This window comes from Odocoileus virginianus, chromosome 24 (genome assembly GCF_023699985.2).
Source record: "Odocoileus virginianus isolate 20LAN1187 ecotype Illinois chromosome 24, Ovbor_1.2, whole genome shotgun sequence".
Lineage (NCBI taxonomy): Eukaryota > Metazoa > Chordata > Mammalia > Artiodactyla > Cervidae > Odocoileus > Odocoileus virginianus.
The window spans coordinates 29,716,489-29,740,881 of record NC_069697.1 but is presented as its reverse complement, the minus strand read 5'-3'; the positions used below and the strand labels follow the sequence as shown (position 1 = coordinate 29,740,881).

Below are 24,393 nucleotides of genomic sequence, written 5' to 3'. Positions count from 1 at the left end.
TTCCCCCTTTGTTATATTTTTCTTCTATTTCATGCCTGGGAATTTTTAATTAGATGCTAGACTTTGTGAATTTCAATGTTGTTGGGTTCTGTTGTTACCAGAATTTGTTGTATTCCTTTAAATATTGTTGGGTTTTGTTCTGTGATACAGTTAAGTTACTTGGATCAGTTCCAAGCTTTTAAGACTTGTATTTAAGTTTGTTACCATGGGTCCAGAGCAGCCTTTACTCTAGGGCCTGCCTTTCTGGCCCCACTCTTGATGCAATGCCCTTTTGAGGACTCGCTATTCAATGCCCCACAACTCTTCTACTCCAGCTGCTTGGGATATAAACTATTCTTGGCACTCCTGTTAGCTCTCATGCTTGTTATGATTCCTTCTTTCTGGTGGTTCTTTCCACAGCCACTGGTGGTTTCTTGCCATATATGTATAGATCAGCACTCAGCCAGATTCCAGGGAGGCCTTCTGCACATCTCTGGAGCTTTCTCTTTGTTCAGCAACTTCCCCACCAGTATTTATCTCACAAACCTTAGCCGCTTTGGCCTCACTGAAAAATGTCTCCTCTACTAAGCAAGAGACTGCCAGGCATGGCCAGGTTTTTACCAGCTCTCTCCCTTTAACACACCACCCCAGTAAGCTGTGGGAATCACAGGTTCATGCTTTTCATTTCTATCCTCTCAGGAATCACTGTTGTCCAGTGTCTGAAAATTGCTGCTTCAGGTGTTTTATCTACTTTTCTATTTGAGAGAATAAATCTGATCTACTTTATTCTATCATGATCAGAAGATGTCAAATTTATTTGTATGCCTAAATAATTTTCACATATTTCTAAACTTATCTGATGCTTTATAAAACAACTATTAGGCCCTCTAAGAGCAGAATTAGCAGGCCATAAAGAGAAACACAAAGCCTAAAGTAGCCCTCACTTCAGGATCATTAACCTAAAATCTTAAGAGTTGGATTCCATAAGTTATTCAACTCTATCTTCAGGAAATAATACACAATTTCTACTGTTTGTTATTTCAATTGACATTTACTTAAAAATACTTCCTTTTGTTTCTTAATTGTGACTTTCAATCTACTTTTGCAGCTAATTCCTCCTCTCTTTAACCCTGTCTTCCTTCCCTTAATTATTTTTATCACTAGTCACCAGACCTGGTATAGAAATCTCCATCTACATGTTCTCACTTTTCCAGCCTCATTTTGTAATTCTTTACAAGGCAGTCAGTTCCCACATTCCAATTTTGAGAAGCTTCACTTTCTTACAGTGAGGTACAATGTTAATCCTGTCATTAGTCCTTTGAATTTGCATAGAATTTAGCTATTCACTTATATATAAATCCATTCTTGCAAATATGTTGGAAAGCTTACTCCAAGAACAGGCACTGTGGCCTACTCTTCTTTTAGAAAAACGACCTGAGAAAGAGTAATCTAATGGCTATTTGTACATATCTCAAATATAGGACTTCTTGATTTTATTTTCCTTATAAGCTAAATCTGATCCCTTTCATTTCTAGGATCTTATATTCTTTGTCTATAAAATGTCAATCACCTTTCTTGGGAGAAAATTTTAATGAAGTCTATAAAACTGACATGAGAAACAAAAATAAAAGAAAGGCTACTAATGAAAATATCTATTTGAGGGAAGGAGAACAGGATTGAAGAGAGAGCAAATTATTTGCAAAATATTGAGGGTTCACAATTGAGAAACAATTAAGTATTTCAAAATGAGTATGAATACTTAAGGATATCTACTAATTCTCCTTCAGAATGTTATCAGCTTTTTAAGGACAGTAACTCTGAAAGTGTGAGAAGTATGGTACTTTGAAAATGATGCTTTTTAAAACAGTTATTAAAGTACTTATTAAAACAGTTCTCATCATCATCATGGACATGTGAAGTGGCACCTGCTTTTAAATTTAACATTATTCTCAAAGGAACTGGCACCTGCTTTCAAAGTTAACATTATTCTCAACTCAGAAGACAAGGACTCCTTACAAAAGTTATGGGTAAATGTGGTAGAGATAAAGTAGACAAGGAATCTTACCTTCCCCTTTTCTCTCCTAAATAATGTAATTTCCATTAACTCTGCTTGCTAAAAATCCTCTGATGGACCCAGGGAATGGATGTCCTGATGAATGTTGCCTCTGTAAGGGAGCTCACTGAGGTAACTACCATAGTACATACAGCAAGAACTCAGCTCATGTCCTGCTCACTGCTGCCCCCTGGAAGTTTTTGGATAATTTACAACAAAGAAGCTGCAATTTGAATAGAATAACTGGGTCTTCCCCATTTAAAAGCAGCAGGTAAAAATTGGCAAGAGACCTCACACTAATATCTTCAAAGAAAAATACTTAGCTGGTGGATACTTTTGACTGTTCTTGATTTTCATTTTGCTCTTTGATTTGGTGAGCTTTTTTTTTTCCTGTTATTTTGACCCAATGTTCTAATACCACTATTCTGGGCCACAAGAAGCAAGAGTTGTTTCCCATAAAGCAAGATGGTATCTCAAACCATGCCTTTTTTACTATTCTTGGTCAGAGATATTATTCAAGGAGTGATGAACTTCTGAAATTTTATCTTATAAACTCACCAAAGGCAAAGAGAATGGGCTAGTTCAACAAATCCCATAGAAAATCAACCTACTGGACATGACATATGGCTCTAAAATTCTCTATATCTAATCCTGAAACAGGATCCAACTTCAAGATTCTAAGGCAGTATGATATAACAGATAAGACCCAATGCTTGAGCCTGAATCCTGGCTTGCTATTACAGAGTCATGTAACTTTGCAAGTTTCTTAATCTTTTTATGTCTTATTTCTTCATCTATTAAATGGAGATGATAAAACTACAGCATCCATCTCCAAGAGCTGTGGTGACTATGGCATGAGCAGAACACATAAAACTTAAATTACATAAGGTAAATGTCTAACAGACGTTGGCCAAATATTAGTATTTGGAAGGTCATAAACATACAAGGCCAGGATACTGATATCTAGGATATCTGGTTTTTGTTCAGTTGCTAAGTCAGGTCCGACTCTTTTGTGATCCCACGGACTGTGGCCTGCCAGTACATGGTATTTCCAAGGCAAGAATACTGGAGTGGGTTGTCATTTTCTTCTCCAGGGGATCTTCCTGATCCAAGGATTGAACCCGTATCTCCCGCATTAGCAGAAGGATTCTTTACTGCTGAGCCACTTGGGAAGCCCCCTAGAATATCTAGTGCTTACTATATTGAGTATCTAAAAAGTTTCCATAGCGATGAAACTTGAGTACACCCAAGATTTTAGGCAGGAATGCTCCTAGTAAGGAGGCAGGTACTTAGGGAAAAACCCCAACCCAGTTCTCTTCTTTTGCTGTGAAAATATCCTTGTGAAATAAAACAGGCTCCTATAGGTTTAGGAATAGGAAAGATCAGTTTGAAGATTCCAACGCAACTAATCTACATAAAATAATTAGAACACTTGGGAGCCAAGACCCATAACACTTTTTAACTCAATACCTCAAATATTTAATAAAACTTCTTCAATATCAGTTTAAAAAATATTATGTACAAATGTAGGCTATTTTAGAAAGCTTACCACTCATAATCTAAGTGACCTAAATAAAGAGAAAGGGTAACAGAAATGGATTCCTATATGGAAACCCCAAAGTATTCCTTCATGTGCTGTAACATGGTCAGCTATTAAATACTTGCTTAACAAAAGATGTGAACTGCATGGCAAGTGGCTTAAAGAGAGTAAAAATACCAATGAGTAAATGTCCTCTATATCAGTATCTAAATTGTCAATACATAAAAAGGTAAATCAGCTTAATGTCAGTTCCCAGACATTAAGGTACATAAAAAAAAAAAAATCACCTGAGATGTTTGTTTAAAATATGTATCTCTACCACACTGCTTCATACTTAGGCAGGAAAATGGAAAAAGCTATGACAGCTGATTCTGAAGCAGGTCATCAAGGACCACACTTTGAGAAACAGTGAAACAGTCTTTAGTCTGCACTTGATGTTCACTTTCTATTTGAATATAAAAACAAGTGTGAGATTACCTCATCATTGAGCCAGTTAAGGTGATTTAGAGTTTGAATATCTTTGCGTGTAATGGTCAAGCGGAATGCTTCACTCAGAACTTCATCCTGGTTCCCATTACGAAATACATTCTTTATTTCTTTCTCCATTTCCTAGGGAACCAAGAAGTGTCAGAGATTAGGCATACATGGCCTTGGACATAGCAATTTCTCATCAAGCCCCATGCAATCCCCAGACTTAAATCAACTACTCCTAACATTTTGGTTTCTATTCCTTCCAGTAATCTCCTGATTACTTCCTTCCATCCTAGCTCTTCCTCCCTTCTCTTTTTCAGCACATTTCAGACCCTTATTTCATATTATTTCTTGAGTCTGAAATAACTTTCTGCTATCAAATTTCCTAAGCCTATGAAAAGACCTAATTATATATCTTCAGTCCAATTTCCTGAGAAACAGAATCTTTCTCAAAGGTAATAAGGAAGTGATGTCTTTTAGAAACACATTTTCCCAGAAAAATTTGTGGTTTTTTTAGTGTAAAAATGTAGAATTCAGCACAACTATAGTGTTAATAAATGTGTTATACTCACCAGCTATATGACAGGTTTTCAAAGACGAATGAACTAAGAAACAGATTACTTTTAAATGTATGCAGACTTTTATGTATTTTCCAAATTTTTATACTGAATTTTTATTACTTAAAAAGGTAATGCTCAACTTACTATTTGATGTAAAAGTACTACACATATGTATTAAGTAAAAATGCATAGGAACTGAAACAAATTTACTGAATGCTTTTTCACTGAAATCACTACAAGTCACCTATAATTCTTTCCTGAATTTTCAGTAATCTTTTAAAAACAAAGCCAATATTGTTATGCAATACAAATGAAAGCAGGAGTATGGAATACAATTTAAATACCAGGTGATCTATTACTGTTTTTTGGCTGCACCACTCAGCATTTGTGATCTTAATTCCCTGACCATGGATCGAACACCCTGCAGGTAGAAGCACTGAGTCTTAACCACTGGACCGCCAGGGGAGTCCCTGGTCTATTACTTTAATGTTTGAAATTTGTCCAAAGAATTCTCTCAAAACACAACACTTGCCAGTGTAGGAATTTATACTATGTAATTTACCTCTGTAATTTCAGGAAATTCGTCTTCACTGTCAGTCAATTTATGACCCTTTTTCCCTGTTTCTTGGGCGATCGTGACCGGGATCTCCTTTTCAAGAGGCACACGAAGATGTAGTTCTACTGAATCATGTACTGAATGTTCCTGTTCCTGCAGTCTCTGAAAGACAGACCTTCAAAATCAGTGGAGTACAGCAATCTACTGCTTGTCTACACACACTGAGTAGGACCAGCTGGACAGACCAAGAACACAGCCCAGCAAGGCTGTGCTACCATATACTACCTTGCAACTCAACAGCTTTGATTCCAAATCCAGGTAACCTTCCAAAATTAGTTTCAACTTGGATATGCTATTCATTTGTATCTCAAAAAAACTTTTTTACCTGGTTTTGAAGTTGTAATGCCAGTGCTTTCTGCTCTTCAATCTGGCGCAATCTTTCCCGTGCTCGAGAATCATAAACACTAGTTCTACGAACAAAAAATGCAGACCACTCACTTAGCATCAAGAATACGGCTGATGCACAATGAGCATTAAATATAAAACTCTCAGAGTAAAAGCCTAAAACCCTTATACTAACTTATCACTACACTTGCTTTAAGACGAAGTGAAACTACATGGTGTTACTGAAATTACCTTACTAGTTTTTTGAAATGATGAAAATTATTAGTTTGTTGCTAAACATGAACAAGTGACTTTTGTGGATATTTGTAAATGTGTAATCTTTTTTTTTTTAAACCATGCTTCTAAAATTAAGGAGAAAGTGAAGCTTCATTCTGGAAATCCAAAAATGAGACTGAATCCCAAAGACGAAAATAATACAAAAGATGCCGATTTCAATGCTGGTTGGGGAACTACAATCCCACACGCCCTGGGACAACTAGGTCCACATGTCACAGCTACTAAGCCCACCTGCTCTGGAGCCTCATGTCAAGGGTAGAGAGCCTTCATGCCACAATGAAAGATCCCATATGACATGACAAAGATTTTGCATGCCATAACTTAGACCCAACACAGCCAAATAAATAAATATTAAAAAAAAAAAAATCTACCAGACCAAGTGAGATAACCAAAGTGAGCCCCTGAAACTAGAAACTAAATCTTCAGTGATTCTGCAAACTCCAGAAATAAATATTATCCAATCAACTAGTTTTATCAGTATGAAAATAAAGGTATTTATTTTCCTTTCTGTTTAATAGCTAACTGAAATATTTTTGCAATTCATTTTAGTTTCAATAATTGTTACAGATTTAATAAACCTGAGCATAGAAGTGTCCCATCTCCAAAACACTTCTGAAAGTCAGTAACTTAGAAGTTATTTTATAAACAAATAGGAAATTTTTACTGACTAAAAATAGGTAGCAAGATTGGCTAATTGATTTATTCTAACTGAAAACAAAGTGATGAAGAGGCAAAATGATACTAAAAATAATTACTTACAATTCTTTGATCCACAGCTCTGCCTGGAAAAAAGTAGGACTATGGGGAGGAAAAGAAAAATGTGACAAATGAACAGGAGACTTAAAAGAATATCAAATATTTTCATCAAGAAAACCAATCATTTAAATAGTTTATACAAATGCTTTATAAGTATGGGATAAATAAAAGGACCTAAATTACATAAAACAATTCTAACTGGGAAGCAAAGGAAAACAAATGAGTCATTTGCATACATATAGTTAAAAAGATGACCCAACATTCAGCAGAGAAATTAAGTTTAGCATGCTCCTTACTTGCAAGAGAGACGAACATGATGTGAAAAGTACAACATTTATCAAGGTAATATATTAAAACTAGAATGTTCCTCTTTCCAAATGGCTCAGATTGACATTTATTGATTGTTTAATAAAATATTATGGGTTGTTGGACTTCTTGTAGGTCTGTCTGAGTCAGAATACATTCAACCACATCACAGTAGATACTGAAAATCCCCACTCACAGCATAGTCCATATCAAATGGCTAATAAACCAATGAACCAACGTGGATAATCAGCGATATGACTCCCTTCCAAAGATGAGAGACCAATTTTATTCCATGCAGCTCTTGCTGACAACCCAAGGGAATGATGCTAGAAGAGTCACAGGTATGCTATCTGTTCTAGAGCCTTTTTGCTCTTCTCAAACTTTCTTATCTCATTGCTCATCTCCCCTCTAACTGAAGGAGTTCTCACAGAACCAAATGAAAGGCAAGTGAGCACTTTTCCAAAGAAAACTTTTGGATATGGAGAACAAGTTAACAAGAGTGTCAAACTGAAAGTTAAGAGACCAGAATCTCTTAGAGCTGCCCCTGATTAGCTTTGTGACTTTGAACAAGTCACTTCCCTTTACATGGGCCTCAATTTCTGCATTTGTAAATATGGAGATAAGAGTCTCTTTCAGTTTTTAAACTTCTACAATCTGTCCTGCAAAAGCAAAAATAAGGGCTCAGAGGTAATCCTTTGCTCCTAAGCCTAACTTCTGAGAATCAGTATTCCCAGTAACCCTTAGTTTTGGGGTTTAGTGATAAAAATGCTGTTCTACTACCTATTCACTGTCACTGAGGTCAGTAAGAGGAGAACACAAAGAAGGCAGCCTATCTCCTTAATGCAGTGAACAACTGATGTAACAGCCAAGAAAGAAAGTCACAGAGATCAGTGGAAGTACTGTGAGAGACTAGTTAGTGTGTGATACTAAAAATAAATGAATGTGAGAACACATCTACTGCACAATATGACTACATGACAAGAAATCACCCAGAATTTCATGGTACTGGATCATGCTATTCAAATCTGCTCCCCATGAAAGTGAAAAAAAAAAAGAAAGTCGCTCAGTCGTGTCTGACTCTTTGTGACTCCATGGACTACACAATCCATGGAATTCTCCAGGTCAGAATACTGGAGTAGGTAGCCTTTCCCTTTTCCAGGGGATCTTCTCAACCCAGGGATTGAACCCACGTCTCCTGCATTGCAGGCAGATTCTTTACCAGCTGAGCCACCAGGGAAGCCCAAGAATACTAGAGTGGGTGGCCATTCCCTTCTCCAGTGGATCTTGCCATCCCAGGAATAGAATCAGGGTCTCCCACATTGCAGGCAGATTCTTTACCAACTGAGCTATCAGGGAAGCCCAATGCTCCCCATATTAGAATATAAACTTGATGAGGAAAGGAATTTTTGTCTTCTGTATTTACTACTGTATCCTCTGTACCAAGAATAGTGCCTGACAGATAGCAGGCACTCAATATTTGTTGAGTAAATAAATAATGTAAAGGACAAGCACTTCTCTTTAATGGATCAAGGTATCTATTGGCATAGGAAAGCAACAAACAGAAGGAAAAGCAAAATCCCTTTGCTTTTCAGAGATTACATATTACTTCGTATATAACTGATGCAATAAGCACCTACTTAGTGCTTTATGTACAAAACTCTCTTTGGGTTATGTACAAACTCATATTGGCAAAGCCTTACGATAATCCTCAAATTATTAAGCCTCAATATAATGTGTAGTAGGGAAACATTACTTATACTGTACAGAAAAGGAAACTGAGTTCAAAAGAGTAATTTGTCCTGGATGAGTCAGGATTGTAAACTACTTCAGTCCAATTCCAAAGACTGTGTTCTATTATTGTAAAGTGTCTTCTAATAAAGCAAAGCATTAAGCCACAATGGAGATGATGAGTATTTGGACTACTCAGAGTATTTCAGGCTTTCTAGGAAATTTGTTACTTAACAAAGATTTATTTCCTAAGTACTTTTAGTGTCATGTGCTATTACTGAAAGCAGGTGGTAGTGCAAAGATAATAGTAACACAAGGTACAAAGACAGAAGTACTGGAGGAAAAGACTAATGATATCTGGAGAAGCCAAAGAAATGTCCTGAGGAAAAAAACAACACCTATATCAGAGTTTAAAAAGCAAGATAAGAGTGTAACAAGTGGACAAGGAGAGAAAGCAAACTCCAGGCAGAAGGGGAAGGGGTTGGAATGTATAACACCACAAAGGCATAAAATGCATGGCATATTCTTGGAAATAAGGGCAGATCTTCATTGCTGGAACTTAACTGAGACGCAGTGGTGGATGATTAAGAATAAAGAGCCAATCAACCAAGCCTTGAGAGAGCAGGCTCCAACTTTAGTAGACAGCATCATCCAATGAGCCTCACCCAAGACTACTTTTCATCCATCTCACTGTTCAGTCATCAGCAGAAGAAATTCTCCATAAAGGAAAGACAGACTCAGTAAAGAAAAACTGAGAGCACTCATCATCTGAAATCAACTTTTTCCCAAGAAAGAACACCTATTTTTGTGCATACATGTAAAACACTTTTATAAGTGTTTTATCTATAAGTTTACCTTCACAACAATTCAATAGTGCAGTATTAATACTAGCATTTTATTGATAAGGAAACTGAGGTTTAGAAGAATAACTTGTTCAAAGTTACATGAAGCCTGGAAGAGGCAAGATCAGAACCCAGGTCTTAACTCAAAAAAAAAAAAAAACGCCCCAAAACTAAAGAATTTAAACTGTAAAGTCTCCTTGAGAAACTATACTAACTAGGGAATACTTTTTTTTTTTTTGAGAACACTTTAAATATCTAAAAGTTTAGAACATACTGGGAAACTGCAAAGATGTAGGGGAATTGAGAAAGAATATCTTATTATCCCTAATCATCTCAATGAAAAATTGATACTATTATTATCCTAGCAATTGATTGCTAAGGCCCAATATAGCAGACATAGCAATCTAAGTATTAACAGTAACCTGGATTACAGAGGAAGAAATACTTGGTACCTCTCAGAGGGGATAAATTTCATACAGAAGATCATATCTGAACTGAGACTTAAAAGATAAGAAAAAGACTACTGCCTGATAGACAAGTTGAAGGAGGAGAGGGGGGACATACCAGGCAGAAGAAACACTTCACATATTCATGTGAAAGTACGAAAATACCTATCATCTTGTAAGTCAGAATATAATAAACACATGAAAGAATCCAGTATTTTGCACATGGCTCCTCCTCTCACCTAAATTGTGTCTCTCCTCAAACGTCAGCTTAGCAGAAACTCGCCATGACCATCTAGATAAATAGCACTCCCAATCCCCAGTTTATGTATTACCCTGTTTTATTTTTCTTCATAGTACTTATCACCACCAGGTATATGTATATTTGTTTATTTGTTATTACTTGTCCCCCATCCCTCTCCTTTGTTGTTGTTTAGTCACTAAGTCATGGCCAACTCTTTGCAAGTCCACAGACTGCAGTGTGCCAGGCTTCCCTGTCCTTCACTATCTCCCAGAGTTTAGGTCAAATTCATGTTCATTGATAAGGTGATGCTATCCAACCATTTCACCCTCTGTCACCCCCTTCTCTTCTTGCACTCAACCTTTTCCAACATCAAGGTCTTTTCGGTACAATTAGGATGTAAATTTCTTCAGAGTAGGAACTTCATTTTGTTAACTGCTATTATTTCCAATGTCTGTACCAGTACCCGCACCCCTAGGCTATCAATAAATACTTGTTAAAGAAAAACGTATGACAGGAAGCAAGGCATGTGAAGGAAGAGTGCTGAATACTGTACCAGGAGTTCGGGCTTGATTCCACATCATATCAGCCACTCCTGAGGGAGTTTAATGAATGATTAGATAAGCACTTTAGAAAGTTCACTCAGTAGAATTGAAGATGGACTAACAAACAAGGCAAAGAATGGGTTAGAGAACATGGTGGAAAATGGCATGAAGAATAAAATGCAGGTGGGAGGAAAAAAGATCAATTAAGAAGTTATTGAAGTAATTCAAACACTTAAGAGAGGTCTGAGTTGAGTCTGTTTTATATTACTTAACTCTTAATGAAGAAATTGTGATTAAAGAGAGGGAAAACAATGTTAAGAATGTCCTTTAACCAAAGTTTACCTGGGAGTTGGAATCTGGGAGTCTTTCACTTTGAGTAAAATCACAGAGTCTGATCCTAAACAAAAAACACAAGAGCCTATCATTAACAAAATTCCTCATGGCTGTACCTTCTAGATGTCTGCAGCTTAAGTTCCCATACTTTGCTATATTCTATTTCCATAAAAATAACACAGCATAAGGATAAAGGTAAGATGGAAGAGAAAGACAGGCAGGTCCATTTTCACTGAGCCACACAAATAGGGCTTAGTGAAGAGCCTGTCTCACAAATAAAGTAAAAAAAAAAAGTATATATGCCCTTTAGCATCTTCTCCTGGGCTGTGCTTGTTCCCTGTACTTTTTCCTTCTATTCCTGAGAAATAAGAACATGCCAAGATTTCACAAAAGTCTTTAGTTCATGAACCAGTATGAGACTGAACAACGTGCAAGAGGGAAGGGGAAGGAGGGAGGGAGAGGGGGAAGGCAGAAAGAAAGAAAGCAACAGCTATGTGAGAAGCAGCAGTCCAAACAGTACAAATTCTAGCATTTATTTTCTATTGATAAAGGTAGGAATCATGTCCTTCTAAAGCACTATGATTAGAATCTCATTTAGAATATTTAATAAATGGGATAAGGAAGTAACTAAACCATTCAGTATTGTATGTTTGTTCCAGTTTAGTTGTATTTAAGCATCTGACATAAAATAAATGCTTCTGAAATTAAAGGCTTTTAATAATAGTTCTCAGTAAATCACTTCACAAAATTTTTTAAGTTTTTGTGAATTTGTGTAGCCATATAATGATGACACCAACAATTTTTATCCCCAAGTGAGACTTTTAAGAAAGTGAGGAATAGACTAAAACACTTGTTTTAAGTTATATGCCTAAATATATACCATAAATACACACATAATACATACCTAAGGAGAGGAAAACAAAGCAAACAAAAAACTATCATAGCAAAATCTTTAATTAACTGGAATTCCAAGAGACTAAATATTTTGGTTAGCTGAAAGTTAGACAGAAAATTCTGTTTTCAAAACTTATTGACAATCATTCCAAAATGCATAAACCTACTACACAGGTTTTATAAGTACTACTTATTTAAGAACTTTTACTTCAATTCTTAATTGATATTTCAAAACTCCTAGAACTTCAGAGTACTTAATTTTCATTGTAAAGTACTAGAAACAGAGAAAGTACTAAAGTAAGTGGGCTTAATATACTCTGACACAAGACTGTTCAGGAAGTTAAACTTTTAATATTATATGAAATCATTTGTCTCTCCATGTAAGAAAAAAGTAAGCTACTTATATGTTTCATTTACTCATGGCATGGCTAACTGAATTAAATGTATTTAAGGTATCTTGTATCTTATATCTTAATTAAGTTACATGTGTATTACTACCTTGCCTATAATTCATACAATTCTCATAGATCCAATAAACCGTTCATTGGTTATTGAAACTATAGCTATACAATTCCATTTTTACCTTCAGATTCTGTATTTGAAGCTGGTAAGTTATCTGGCTGATGTGAAAGAGAGTGGTCATGTTCGGGTTGATGCACAGGATCAGAATCTTTGGATCCAAATGTACCAGCATCTGGGGTGTAAGACGATAAGGAAAACATACTGTGGGACAATTGTTCCTGGGCAGTTAAAATGCTGGCAGATCCAGATGAAGAAGTATCAGAGCCAATGATCTGAGTTGCACAAGAGTTTCCATTTTTAAACAATGGGTCTTTCAAAGTATCCTTACTGGAACTAAGACATCGAGACCTAGCAGGAAAAGAAAACAATTTCAACATCCAACAACAAAATGCAGAATAAAATTAATTTGAAATATGTTTCTGTGACTCACAGGTGTAAAGGAAAATGTGTGGTGGGTTTGGCTATACAGAACTGCTTCCCTGTGATCATCTGCAGCAGCTGTCTGTAAATCTCTCGTTCTTCCTCTTTAACTGTCTTTAAAAGAAGAAAAAAAACCTTAAATACATTCAATGAGGCAATGTTTCTCTAAGTAATATCTAGACTCCCAGAGCTCTGTTAAAGCTCTGGCAGTGTCCTGACAATAATTAAGAATTATGGTTCATTAATAATATTCTACAAAATCATAAAGCACATATAAGAGAAGTGAGTGAAGCAAATATTCGATAGTATATTTTGGAAAATTATGGGGCATATATGTTAACAGCAGCACAGAAACTGTAGGATATGAAACTAGAAGGCCATTTTCACATCACTGATTGTCCCAGAAATAAAACATTAAAAAAAAAATGAGGACGTCTAAGCATGACTCCAACAAAATCCTTGACTCCTGATACCTGTTAGAAAAATCACAAGGAAGTAATCGGAACAGTCAAGATCAGCGCTGTTTCCTATTCTACCCAATTTTTAAGAGTGTAAATATTTTCCAGAGATGGTTTTCATTGGCAACTTTTATTTACTTTTTTTTCCCCATGAAGTTCCAATACTGAATTGAGGGAAAAGCATATATTCCACAGCATAGTTCACTTACTGACCTAAACACCTACTATGCTCCAGTCACTAGAGATGCTGCACTGAATAAAAGTCTGTGCCTTGGGGAGGTTACATTAAAGTTGAAGGACTGACAAACAAAAAATCAGTCAAGTAGTATGAAGAAAACTGAAGAGAAGAGAAAGTGATGGGGGAAGAACAGCAAGAACAGATAAGACTTCTCTAAAAAGGTGATATTTCTACAGAAACCTAAATCAAAGGAATAAATCAGTCACAGAAATTTATAAAGAATATTCCAGGTACTGGCAGAACAAATGCAAAGGGCCTCAGACAGGAATATGGTTGTGTTTAAGGAATAGTAAGGTCAGTGTGAATAAGGAGAACAACAGTGAGAAATGAGGCCATTTAGCAGAGAACCAGTTTACATGAGAACTTGTAACTGTAATCATGTACCTACTCTGCACAGATCCCCTGAAGTAATGCGCTGCATTCATTAAATAATATGCCCCAGGATTTAAAAAAATCTTATATACAGTTTAATACAACCATCAATCTTCACAAAATAATCTTACAGTTCATGCCAGTGCTAGCAACATCCTACACTGTGACATTTCAATACGCACATAAGCATTTCATTCAATTACAAAAGTTTGTTAAAAGCACAATGAATAAAGCAATGATCCAGGCAAATGTAAAGAGACACTAAATTTTTTCTTCTTCAATCTTTTTTTGGTACATAGTAAATTTCAGTTACATTGTCAGTATAATGTTACCGATCTAACAAGATACACCTTGCACTGAGCAACTTGACTACCCCTTATGAGAAAGAGTTATCCTTAAATCTGAATAGTTGAGTGATCACAAAAGAAAGAAGTAGTTGAGCATTTGGTGGGAAAATAGAACCAAGAGAAGGAACAAATTTGTAATGCTCTCTATGAAGAAAATAAACACCATTATCTTACTCCTTAGACCTTAATATATTCAAGATGATGGTGGTCCTCTTTTTTTTTTTTTTAGTGTTTGTGAAGAGACTGTCTATATATTTTTATAATTAAAAATCATAATTAAAATAAATGCCTCTTTATCCAACTCCTTGCAACCCCATGGACTGTAGCCTGCCAGGCTCCTCTGTCCATGGAATTCTCCAAGCCAGAATACTGGAGTGGGTAGCTGTTCCCTTCTCCAGGATCTTCCCAACCCAGGGATCAAACCCAGGTCTCCCGCATTGCAGGAGGATTCTTTACCATCTGAGCCACCAGGGAAGCCCTTATTAAAACATAAATTTGCTATTATGAAAATTCTTCAAGTACATAATTGAAAGAAAGAAGCATCATTACAGATTATCAGGGTGTAAGAGAGATCTTTGTCAACTAACTCCACTGTGATCTATATACTAGAAAGCTGTGCTATCTGGCACTATAATGACTAAAATTCTGAATATGCCTCAATATAAATCTTGATACCACTTTCCCACTATACCAAATAACCTAATCCGCAACACTATGGGGTTAACAGTATGTTGTTTTCAAGGGTGGTAAAATGGAGGGAGGGAAGGGAAATCAGAAGTAGAGAAATACACCTGAATCATGGATATTAACTCAATCATTTTAGTTCACTTCCACTGTCCCAACAAACTACATCTTAAAAAGATTTGACTATATTATATTACAGGAAGAAAAGTAAAGCAGATACACTGCTGTAAGAGGCTACTCTGCATATGAAGCGAAGGCAAAGAAATATCCCCATCACTTAAAAGACCTCAAGAGAACACCAAGAATTGATGAGATAGAAAGGATCTTTGTGGTACCCTAAATACTACAAACAAAAGGGGAAAAGTAGGGGGAGGAATAAATCAGCTTGAGGCTAACATATACGTACTACAATTACAAGACATACAACAAGCAAGGACCTACTGTACAGCACAAAGAACGCTACTCAATATTCTGTGATAACCTATGAGAAAAAAATCTGAAAAAAGAATAAATATCTGTATAACTGAATCACTTTGCTGTACACCTGAAACTAACACAATATTGTAAATCACAATTACTTCAATACAACTTTTTAAACAAGAATTAAACCATAGAAAGTTAGAAACATTTCCCTCCTCCCTCCTATCACATAAAAAATGTTTTCTTGGAATAAATTTTTATACTTATAAATAAAACATGAAGAACCAATGTGCCATTAAGTGACTCATCTAATGCAAATTATAACAAATCTAGATTAATTCAACAAAAAGTTGACTGTTAAGAATAATTTAACACACACAAAAGTCCCCAACCAATCATTTTCTTCAATAAATATATCTTCAAAGAAAAGCTTCTGCCTGAGTCTGAACAACTTCACAGTCATTAGACAACAAAAAAATGAACAGAAATAAATGTCTAATACTCCAAATTATTTGAGGTCTCTTCAAGCCCCATATTTTCAGTTTAAACTGATTATGGTTTAACAGACACTTGCCCCTTAGAAGAAAAGCTATGACAAACCTAAACAACATATTAAAAAAAAAGTTCTCTACTTCAAACAATTATCTGAGATCTCTTCAAGCCCCATACTTTCAGTTTAAACTTATTTATGATTTAACAAATGCTTGCTACTTGGAAGAAAAGCTATGACAAACCTAAACAGTGCATTAAAAAGCAAAGACATCACTTTGCCAACAATGGTCCACAGAGTCAAAACTATGTTTTTTCCTGTAGTCATGTCCGGATGTGAGAGCTGGACCATAAAGAAGGCTGAATGCCAAAGAACTGATGCTTTCGAATAGTGGTGCTGGAGAAGACTCTTGAGAGTCCCGTGGATAGCAAGGAGATCAAACCAGTCAATCCTATAGGAAATCTGGCCTGAATATTCACTGGAAGGCCTAATACTGAAGCACCAATACTTGGCTACCTGAGGCAAGGAGCTGACTCATTAGAAAAGACCCTGATGCCAGGAAAAATTTAGGGCAAGAAGAGAAGGAGGCAACAGAGAATGAGATGGTTGGATGGCATCACTGACTCAATGGATGTGAGTCTGAGCAAACTCAAGGAGGTAGTGATGGACAGAGAAGCCTGGTGTCCTGCAGTTCATGGGGTTGCAAAGAGTTGGACACAACTTAGCGAGTGAACAATATTACTTGCTAAATCATTTTCTATTGAGTGAGCGAATTAAGAAATTAAGAGGAAAGGAAGCTATAACTGGGTAAAATGTTAGAGCGAAGGAAGTTGGCTAATGTTATGTTATAAATCTAATACATAACCAAAGAAAGTTTAATAAGTTTAAGGATAATTAGTAAAGTATGTTTTTCTTAAAAAAAAAACAAAACAAAAAGAATAAACCCACCAGTGTCATCTATAAGGCAGCCCAACATCTTAAAATGCTGCTTAACATGTAGCACAGAAGCATGTCTGGAAGCAACATATAACTGAAAAGAAGCTACCTGTGTTATTGCAGTTTAACATTTCTATTTTTTTTTTTTTTTTAGTATTTTTTTCTTTCCCAAACAGAAACTCACATCCTCTGTAACAGTACTAAGAGAACATTCTGTGATCTTGGAAATGTTCCTAATCTGCACTATCCAATATGGTAGCCACTAGCCATGTATGGCTAATGAGTACCTGAAATGTGGCTAATGTGACTGAGAAACTACATTTTTATTTTATTTAAATTAACTTAAACAGCACACATGGCTAGAGGTTACTACTAATTAGATAATATTGTTCTTTAATGTTGCCCTTGAATCAGCCATCAGCCAAGTGGTAGTATAGCCACCACATGCATATTTCCAAATTCCTCTTCCTTGTGTATTATCTTCAAATCTCTGTTGTAAAATTGAACAGTTCAGTGGTGACATGTTAATTCTAAAGATGGCTTCATATTCCTGAAGATGTCAGACAACTCCAGACATAAGATTATACACAATTCTCCTTCTTTAAACATAAGCAACAGCACCTCCCTTGGAGATCCCAATATTTCCATGGAAAATAACTTTTCCTCCAGTTTATAAATTTACAGCAAGGAGATCCAACCAGTCCATCCTAAAGGAAATAAGTCCTGAATATTCACTGGAAGGACTGATGCTGAAGCTGAAGATCCAATACTTTGTCCACCTGATGTGAAAAACTGACTCATTTGAAAAGACCCTGATGCTGGGAAAGATTGAAGGAAGGAGGAAAAGGGGATGACAGAGGATGAGATGGTTGGATGGCATCACCGACTCAATGAACATGAGTTTGAGTAGGCTCTGGGAGTTGGTGATGGACAGGGAAGTCTGGTGTGCTGTAGTCCATGGGGTCAGAGAGTTGGACACGACTGAGTGACTGAACTGAACTGATAAGCTCCCATCAATAATCTTACTTCAGTGGGAAAAAAGTAATATTTTAATCTGTATTATCTGTAACACCTAAGACTAAACATCTAAATAATCTGTTGGGAGTTTCATTTAATTAAGTTTGGTTCAATATTTTATCTTATTCATTTAATACAAACTACTTCCTATTTCTATACTACAAGTACCTTGCTTTTCACAGCAGAGAATAGGTAAAACAACTGAGAATAAAAACAACTGAGGTAAAATTTTCTGCAACTTTTATTCCATAGGACAGGTTCAAGCCTTGGCATATTCTTGACACTGCAGAAGGAAAGAGAAGTCAGCCTCCCATCCTCCATTGACCCAGCCTGTGGCCTGGAGGGTAAACTGGAAGGATGAGAGTATTTGGTCAGCCCAAGGACTCAGGTTGGAAGCGCAGGTGAAAGGAGGAAGGGGGGCTGAGTTGTCCCAAATACTGGTTCCTAGTGGGTGATGGCGTGGGCTTACAATGCACACAGTGTGAAGGATACTCCAGCCGCCACGTGGGGCGAGGAGGGGTCTGGGAGGCCTGCGTCCCGCTGCCATGCTGTCACTCTTTCCCCACAAGTCTCTCCGTATCTGCAGACTGCCTAAGCTCTAGCAGAAGTGCAACGCCTACAACTCCAGTAATTAAAAAAAAATTATATATGAAGTAACTGACGGTACTAAATTCAGTGTTACAAATGGTACAGTGAAAAAGAAATAGCTATTGCTCAGCTATCACCAAAGGCAACTGTTGCCAGTTTTGTCTATCCTTCTCCTTGGAGATGCACTAGTTTTGTCACCCTCTGTGAATACTGTAGATTCAATACAAATTTAAAACCAAAAAACATACAGCATTTTTAACTAACCATGTCACAAATAATCAAGTTTTGCCACCTAAGAGATCTTTACCACCAAATTACATAATTGTTTAGCATATAACACTATATTCTTGACTTCAGGCTCTGGAAGCTCTTAATGGGCAGGAACCACATCACCATGTTGTGTAGCAGAAATCATACCACACTGGACTCAAGCAGAAGAACTGGGTTGCAGGCTGACCGTTTTTCAGTTGTGTGACTTCCGACCTTTACTTTCCAACCTTCTAAACTGTGGCTATTACCTCATCTCTACCTACTTCACAGATTAAAAGAATTCAAAACCGTAATATATGTGGAAAGCACACTAGAAAATCTAATGCTGTCTAAGTGTGAGGCCATTATTCATTTGTATCTCCACAGCAACCAGTCCAAAGCTGACTAGATGCATAATATTTAATTGAACAGGTATAAGTACATTTCCTTACTATAGAAATTATACATTATATTTACAGAAATGATTTTTTCCTTTAGGTTTACTGAATGAATATAACAACACAGTGTCAACACATCTTTTGTGTGAAGAAAGTTTATGATCTCAAAGATTTTACTCATAATGAAAAGATGTAAATTGTTTAAGTGTCTTCTTGATTTTTGTTTTATATTGAGGAAAGGTTATCCTGGTAAGAAGGGCGGACAGGTATTTTATCAAATCCAGCAAGGTTAACAGTTTTGCTACATGAAGCTAGAGTTTTACGAAGGGTCCAAAAGAGAAAAGAGATAGTCTGATGTATGAGAAGCCACTCAGATAATACTGAAGATTAAGTTTGCTATCCAACAGGAACAGAAGATGGTAAGAAAAATACTGCTAAATTATCTCCTTAATCTTTTTAGAAAAGATGACAGCACTCAAAGAGTAATCAAGGAAAAAAAAAAACCCACAGAAACAGTTAAGTAAATGCAATGGTTAATAAACATCTAAGTTAGAGGTAACAAATAGCTGAATGTAGGGCAAGTTTAACTTTTAGCAGCTTTTCCTTACCTCTTCTGCTGTGCTAATATGTCGTCTCTGAGTTTTCTTGGGGCTCAAAAGATTTCGACGACATGAACCACTCCAAGACGGACTTGAAACAGGTTTAATAGGAAAAGATTTTTCATATGCAGACACGTGGCAGTGATGGTTTGACTTTCCTGTAAAATTGTTTGCTAATCCACTAAAAAAAAAAAAGTTTGTAAGAAAAGACATGAAAATCTAAGCAGGTGATTATTTCCACTTTCAAGAAATAATAGAAACAAAAAATTAACAGGTAGAATGACAGATGCACCTTGTGAGGGAAATACACAGGAAATGATACATGAGTTGCTGTCTCAAGTTCTGCCATTTATGAAGTCTTAAACTGCCAAACTATATAATTATCAAACACCTAAAATTTTATTTCTTAGTTTCGCCATCTATGACAGGAAGCACACTGGATTAGACTTCTTCAGAAAATCTGGGTTCAAGGTACGTTAATATGCACACATTTTCTATTTATTCCCTGCAGGCCCTCTTCCAGCCTTTTAGAGGAAAATATTTTCAGATTATATATGCAAAGATGAATAAAGCTGAAGCTCACATGACTTTTTCAATTGAATTTTAAAGTTTCCTAAAAGGCCAACAGAGGGCTCCCATCTATCACTAAAAACAACTAGAAGGCTTATGAGGATGCATCACTGTGACTTCTGGCCTCTCTTCTTACCTCTTTGGAAGAATTGTTTCTTTATACCATATCTGCTTCAAATAATGCAGAAAACTGACAATAAAAATATTTTTGTGGACTCAAAACCCAGTTTTATCTCTAAGGTTAGGTTAATAATTTATAGTTATTTCCTATGTGTTCATCTACTATCACCCAGCATAGCTACTTGCACTCATATAATTTTCTTCCTGCTGAGGATGAATAATGTACATAGCTAACTAAGCTGAATTTATTGAAATGAACTTTTAAAATCAATACATGTGGTCTGAATCCAAATGAAATCAGATTAGGTCTAAAGAAAATAAAAATGTACATATACTCTTAACTCTTTCAAACTCTGATGATTTCTATCTGTGATGGAGTGGGGAAAGGAGAAAGAGCTTAGAACCTCAGGAACAAGATTCTTTTCTTAGGATGGGTAGATGCAGCCAGGAAAAGATGGCAAGGACAACACAGTTTGCTTGGTAAGGATATAATGGATTCCCCACAGTGTCTTTTGTATTTATTCTTCCAAGAGTGTGTGTGTGTGTTTTAACGCAAAGATTCTTTTACCTAAAGAAACAGTATGAGGGCATCCTGCAATGCCAGAGAGCAAGGGAGCTACCAACAACCGAGGCTGAATTACACACAGATGGAAGTGTGAAGGAGCTCCCACTGGCCAACATTGTGAGAATGTAAGCATTAGAAGAATCAAGATTGCCATGGATTGAATTCATCTGAATTGATCTGAACCACATGAAGTAGCTAAAACTTACTTTGAAAATTGGTAACGAAAAAGAAAGATATTATCACATACTCTGCCTTCCCAGAAGGTAACCAAACAGCCCTAACTCATCACAAAAAAAGCTCTCCCTTATAGCAGAGTGCCAATTAATTAGTACAAAAGAAATGATAAAATCAGAAAAATACTATTTCATTAACTCTAATAAAATTATTATCAGGTCAAAGGGGGCCAAAAGGTACAAACTTTCAGTGACAAAATAAGTAAGTCATGGGATGTAATATACAGCATGGTGACTGTAGTTAATAATACCGTATTTGAAAGTGATTAAGAGAGTAGATCTTTCTGTATGATGATGGGTGTTAACTTATTGTGGTGATTACTTCATAATATATACAAATACTGCATCATTATGCTGCACACCTAACACTAATACAATGTTATACATCAATTATACCTCAATTAAAAATTATCAGATAAGGATTATCATTTAATATTAATAACCCCTAGGTTGATTTGAAACTGGTCATTCATATAATGCCAAAGTAACATCATTTAGGTGACATTTTAATCAAAGGGGGGAAGAAAACCTAACAAACTCAGGACCAGTGTTTTCACTCTAATCCAGAGGTCAACCCAGTATCACTAACAATATGGTTGTAGGTTTTTTAATGTGATGTAACACAGTATCAGCTTTTATTCAAGCGAAAAATCTAGTTTATAAAATACATGCAGGAGAGAGGACAAAATAAAGATACTATGAGGAAACAAGCTGTCAAATCCAAAAGGTAAAAATTATGCAGAAAAACATGTCATAAAAAAGGGGTGCTATTCTGTAGTAGAAAAGCTTTGGTATACATAGATATATACACACAGCATGTATAATATGCATATTTTAGAAGATTTATGAGTTTTTGCCTAGCTAAAAGAATTTATGACCTTTTGATTCCATAATTACTTGACTTAGAATGAAAAGAATGCTAGATTTCTAACTTACAGTCTCTGAAAACTTTGATATAGTTCCATGTATGTTGGGATCTAATATTACTGCTGAAAGTCTAGAAAATTTATTATCTTAGTGGTTTTTAAAAAAAATTTGAATGAGGCTTAAAACTTGTAATCCAATTCTGATAATATAAAGAAATGCTACGTTGTAAAAAAAAAAAAACCCAATAAATTAACAAATGATAGAGTATTATTAACTACAGATTTTGTTCAAATTTCACAAAATGTTATGCTAGTGTCCACTATTTGCTTCAGCTGCATGCAACAAATTCTGGTAAATTCTCTTTTCATTTTTATGCTATTACAAATATTTTCTAATTTTCCTTGTTATGGCTTCTTAAGATACACTCATCATTTAAAAATGGACATTTAATTTCCAAATACATGGGATTCTGTTTGAAGTATCTTTAATATTAATTCCTCTTTTGATACTAATTTCCCATTTAAGTGCTTTCTTCTCTGCAATCACCCTCTAACTTTATTGAGGCTTTCAATGGCTAAATTGAAGAACTCTCTTGGTAAATGTCACATTGCACCTGAAAATATGTGGGCTATTCTCAAATATCTTTTGATATTGATTTCTAACATAATTCCATAGTGATAAGAGAACAGACTCTGTATGATTTCAACACTTTTAGACCATGAAACTTTTGCACCTAATCTTATGTCCCTGGATACATATATATATATATATATATATATATATATATATATATATACAGTGTCTCCTAGTTTATAGTCTATGGGAACTCGAATAGAAATGTATCCTACTACCATGTGAAAATTGTATAAATCTTAATTATGTTGAATTGGTTCATAGTGCTTTTCAGGTCTGCTATATCCTTCTACTTCTCAGTATACTCATTCTATTAATTTTTGTGAGTTTGATATTGAAACTCCAACAAAAATCTTAACTTTATCTACTTAAAAAATAATTATAACACATGGTGGAACTATAAAGAAAAGAGAGTGCTATTCAAGACTGTAAGAAACTGAAGGGGGATAACTACTGATAGAATTCTAGACTGTACACTGGTTTGAACAAACTAGCTGTAAAGGATACTTTTGGGTCAGCTAGGAAAATTTAAATATAATTTATTCAGTGTACAAGATAAAATTTACTGAATGAAAAAGGAGAAGATGATTGACTGAAAAAGATTACAGAGGAGCATGCACAGTATGAACTCATTTTTGGAAAAAAATAAGTGTAAACCGAGGAAAATATCTGGAAGGATATATATATTAATGTAAGACATTACAAAGGTGATCACTGATTGGTGGGAATATGATGTTTTTATTGCTTATTTTGTGCTTATCTGTATTTTCCAATTTTGTACAAAGCATGTGCCCTGTTTCTATAATAACATTATTTTAGAAAATAGCAGTATGGCATTCTTGGGTAAAAAAGCAACTTGCCAAATGATGCATACAGAATATCTTTAATGAAGTCAACATATTATACATTCTATAGTATTACATAGCATATGTATCATCTATATCTAACTAGGACAGAATGAAAAAGAAATGAACACAGGAAAAGATTTGGAAGGAAACACATGAAGAGGAAGGGAGTAAGATTGTGAGTAGGGGTTAAGGAATTTTTGGCTTTATTGGCAATGTTTTAATTTTTATAATGCAACTGTATTAATGAATTATTTTATAATTTTTTTAAATATTAAGAAGTAGGGAAGACAATTCCTAGGGGTACTCACGCATGTTTCCAGAGGTCATGTGCTAATAATCATAAAATAAAAACTACCTGGTTGGTTTCAGTCAACACCAGAAAGCTTAGCTTTGACTAAGCAAGAAACTAAATGACCCTACATGTCTAAAATCTATCACCAGAGTAATATTTAAGAAATCATAAATACCATATAAAAAAATTTACCAACATAAAGTATTTGAGGTTTCATAAAGTATTGAACGTTTCTAAGCCAAACTTCATCTGCCTTTAATAATCAGTATAAATTTGGTGAGGTTAGAATAAGCAGGGCTTATAAGTTAGGCTAACTATGATGAAGTTCTTTATGTATCTATTATTTAATAGAAACAGTGGACCAAAGTAAAAGGCTGTTTGTTTGAAGTCAGGTCTCTGCTCATGTTAGAAGTCTGCAAAATGTGGTTTCTTTGCTATTAAAGTTGCAAAAATTGATCCATTTTCACTTTGGCTGTTATCAAAATTCAGCACCAAATAAATTAAAAGTTGAAAGTACAAAATGAATTTGTCCACATCTTTGTACTAGTAGTAAAGAACCTGCTTGCCATGCAGAAGATGTAAGTGATTCAGGTTCAACC

The 24,393-nt window shown here is 35.5% G+C and overlaps 1 protein-coding gene across 3 annotated transcripts in view; it reads right to left on the bottom strand.

Annotated features, from left to right (window-relative positions):
• Positions 1 to 24,393, bottom strand: part of SENP1 (SUMO specific peptidase 1) — a 50,341-nt gene that overhangs the window by 12,902 nt on the left and 13,046 nt on the right. For all 3 annotated transcript variants that reach the window (XM_020907766.2, XM_020907767.2, XM_020907768.2), the window contains 8 exons: positions 19,676 to 19,847; positions 12,881 to 12,984; positions 12,512 to 12,798; positions 11,044 to 11,098; positions 6,600 to 6,638; positions 5,545 to 5,629; positions 5,166 to 5,321; positions 4,050 to 4,181 (listed from right to left, as the gene is read on the bottom strand). In XM_020907766.2, coding sequence (XP_020763425.1) covers positions 4,050 to 4,181; positions 5,166 to 5,321; positions 5,545 to 5,629; positions 6,600 to 6,638; positions 11,044 to 11,098; positions 12,512 to 12,798; positions 12,881 to 12,984; positions 19,676 to 19,847 — 1,030 coding nt within the window. The remainder of the gene's footprint in view (positions 1 to 4,049; positions 4,182 to 5,165; positions 5,322 to 5,544; positions 5,630 to 6,599; positions 6,639 to 11,043; positions 11,099 to 12,511; positions 12,799 to 12,880; positions 12,985 to 19,675; positions 19,848 to 24,393) is intronic.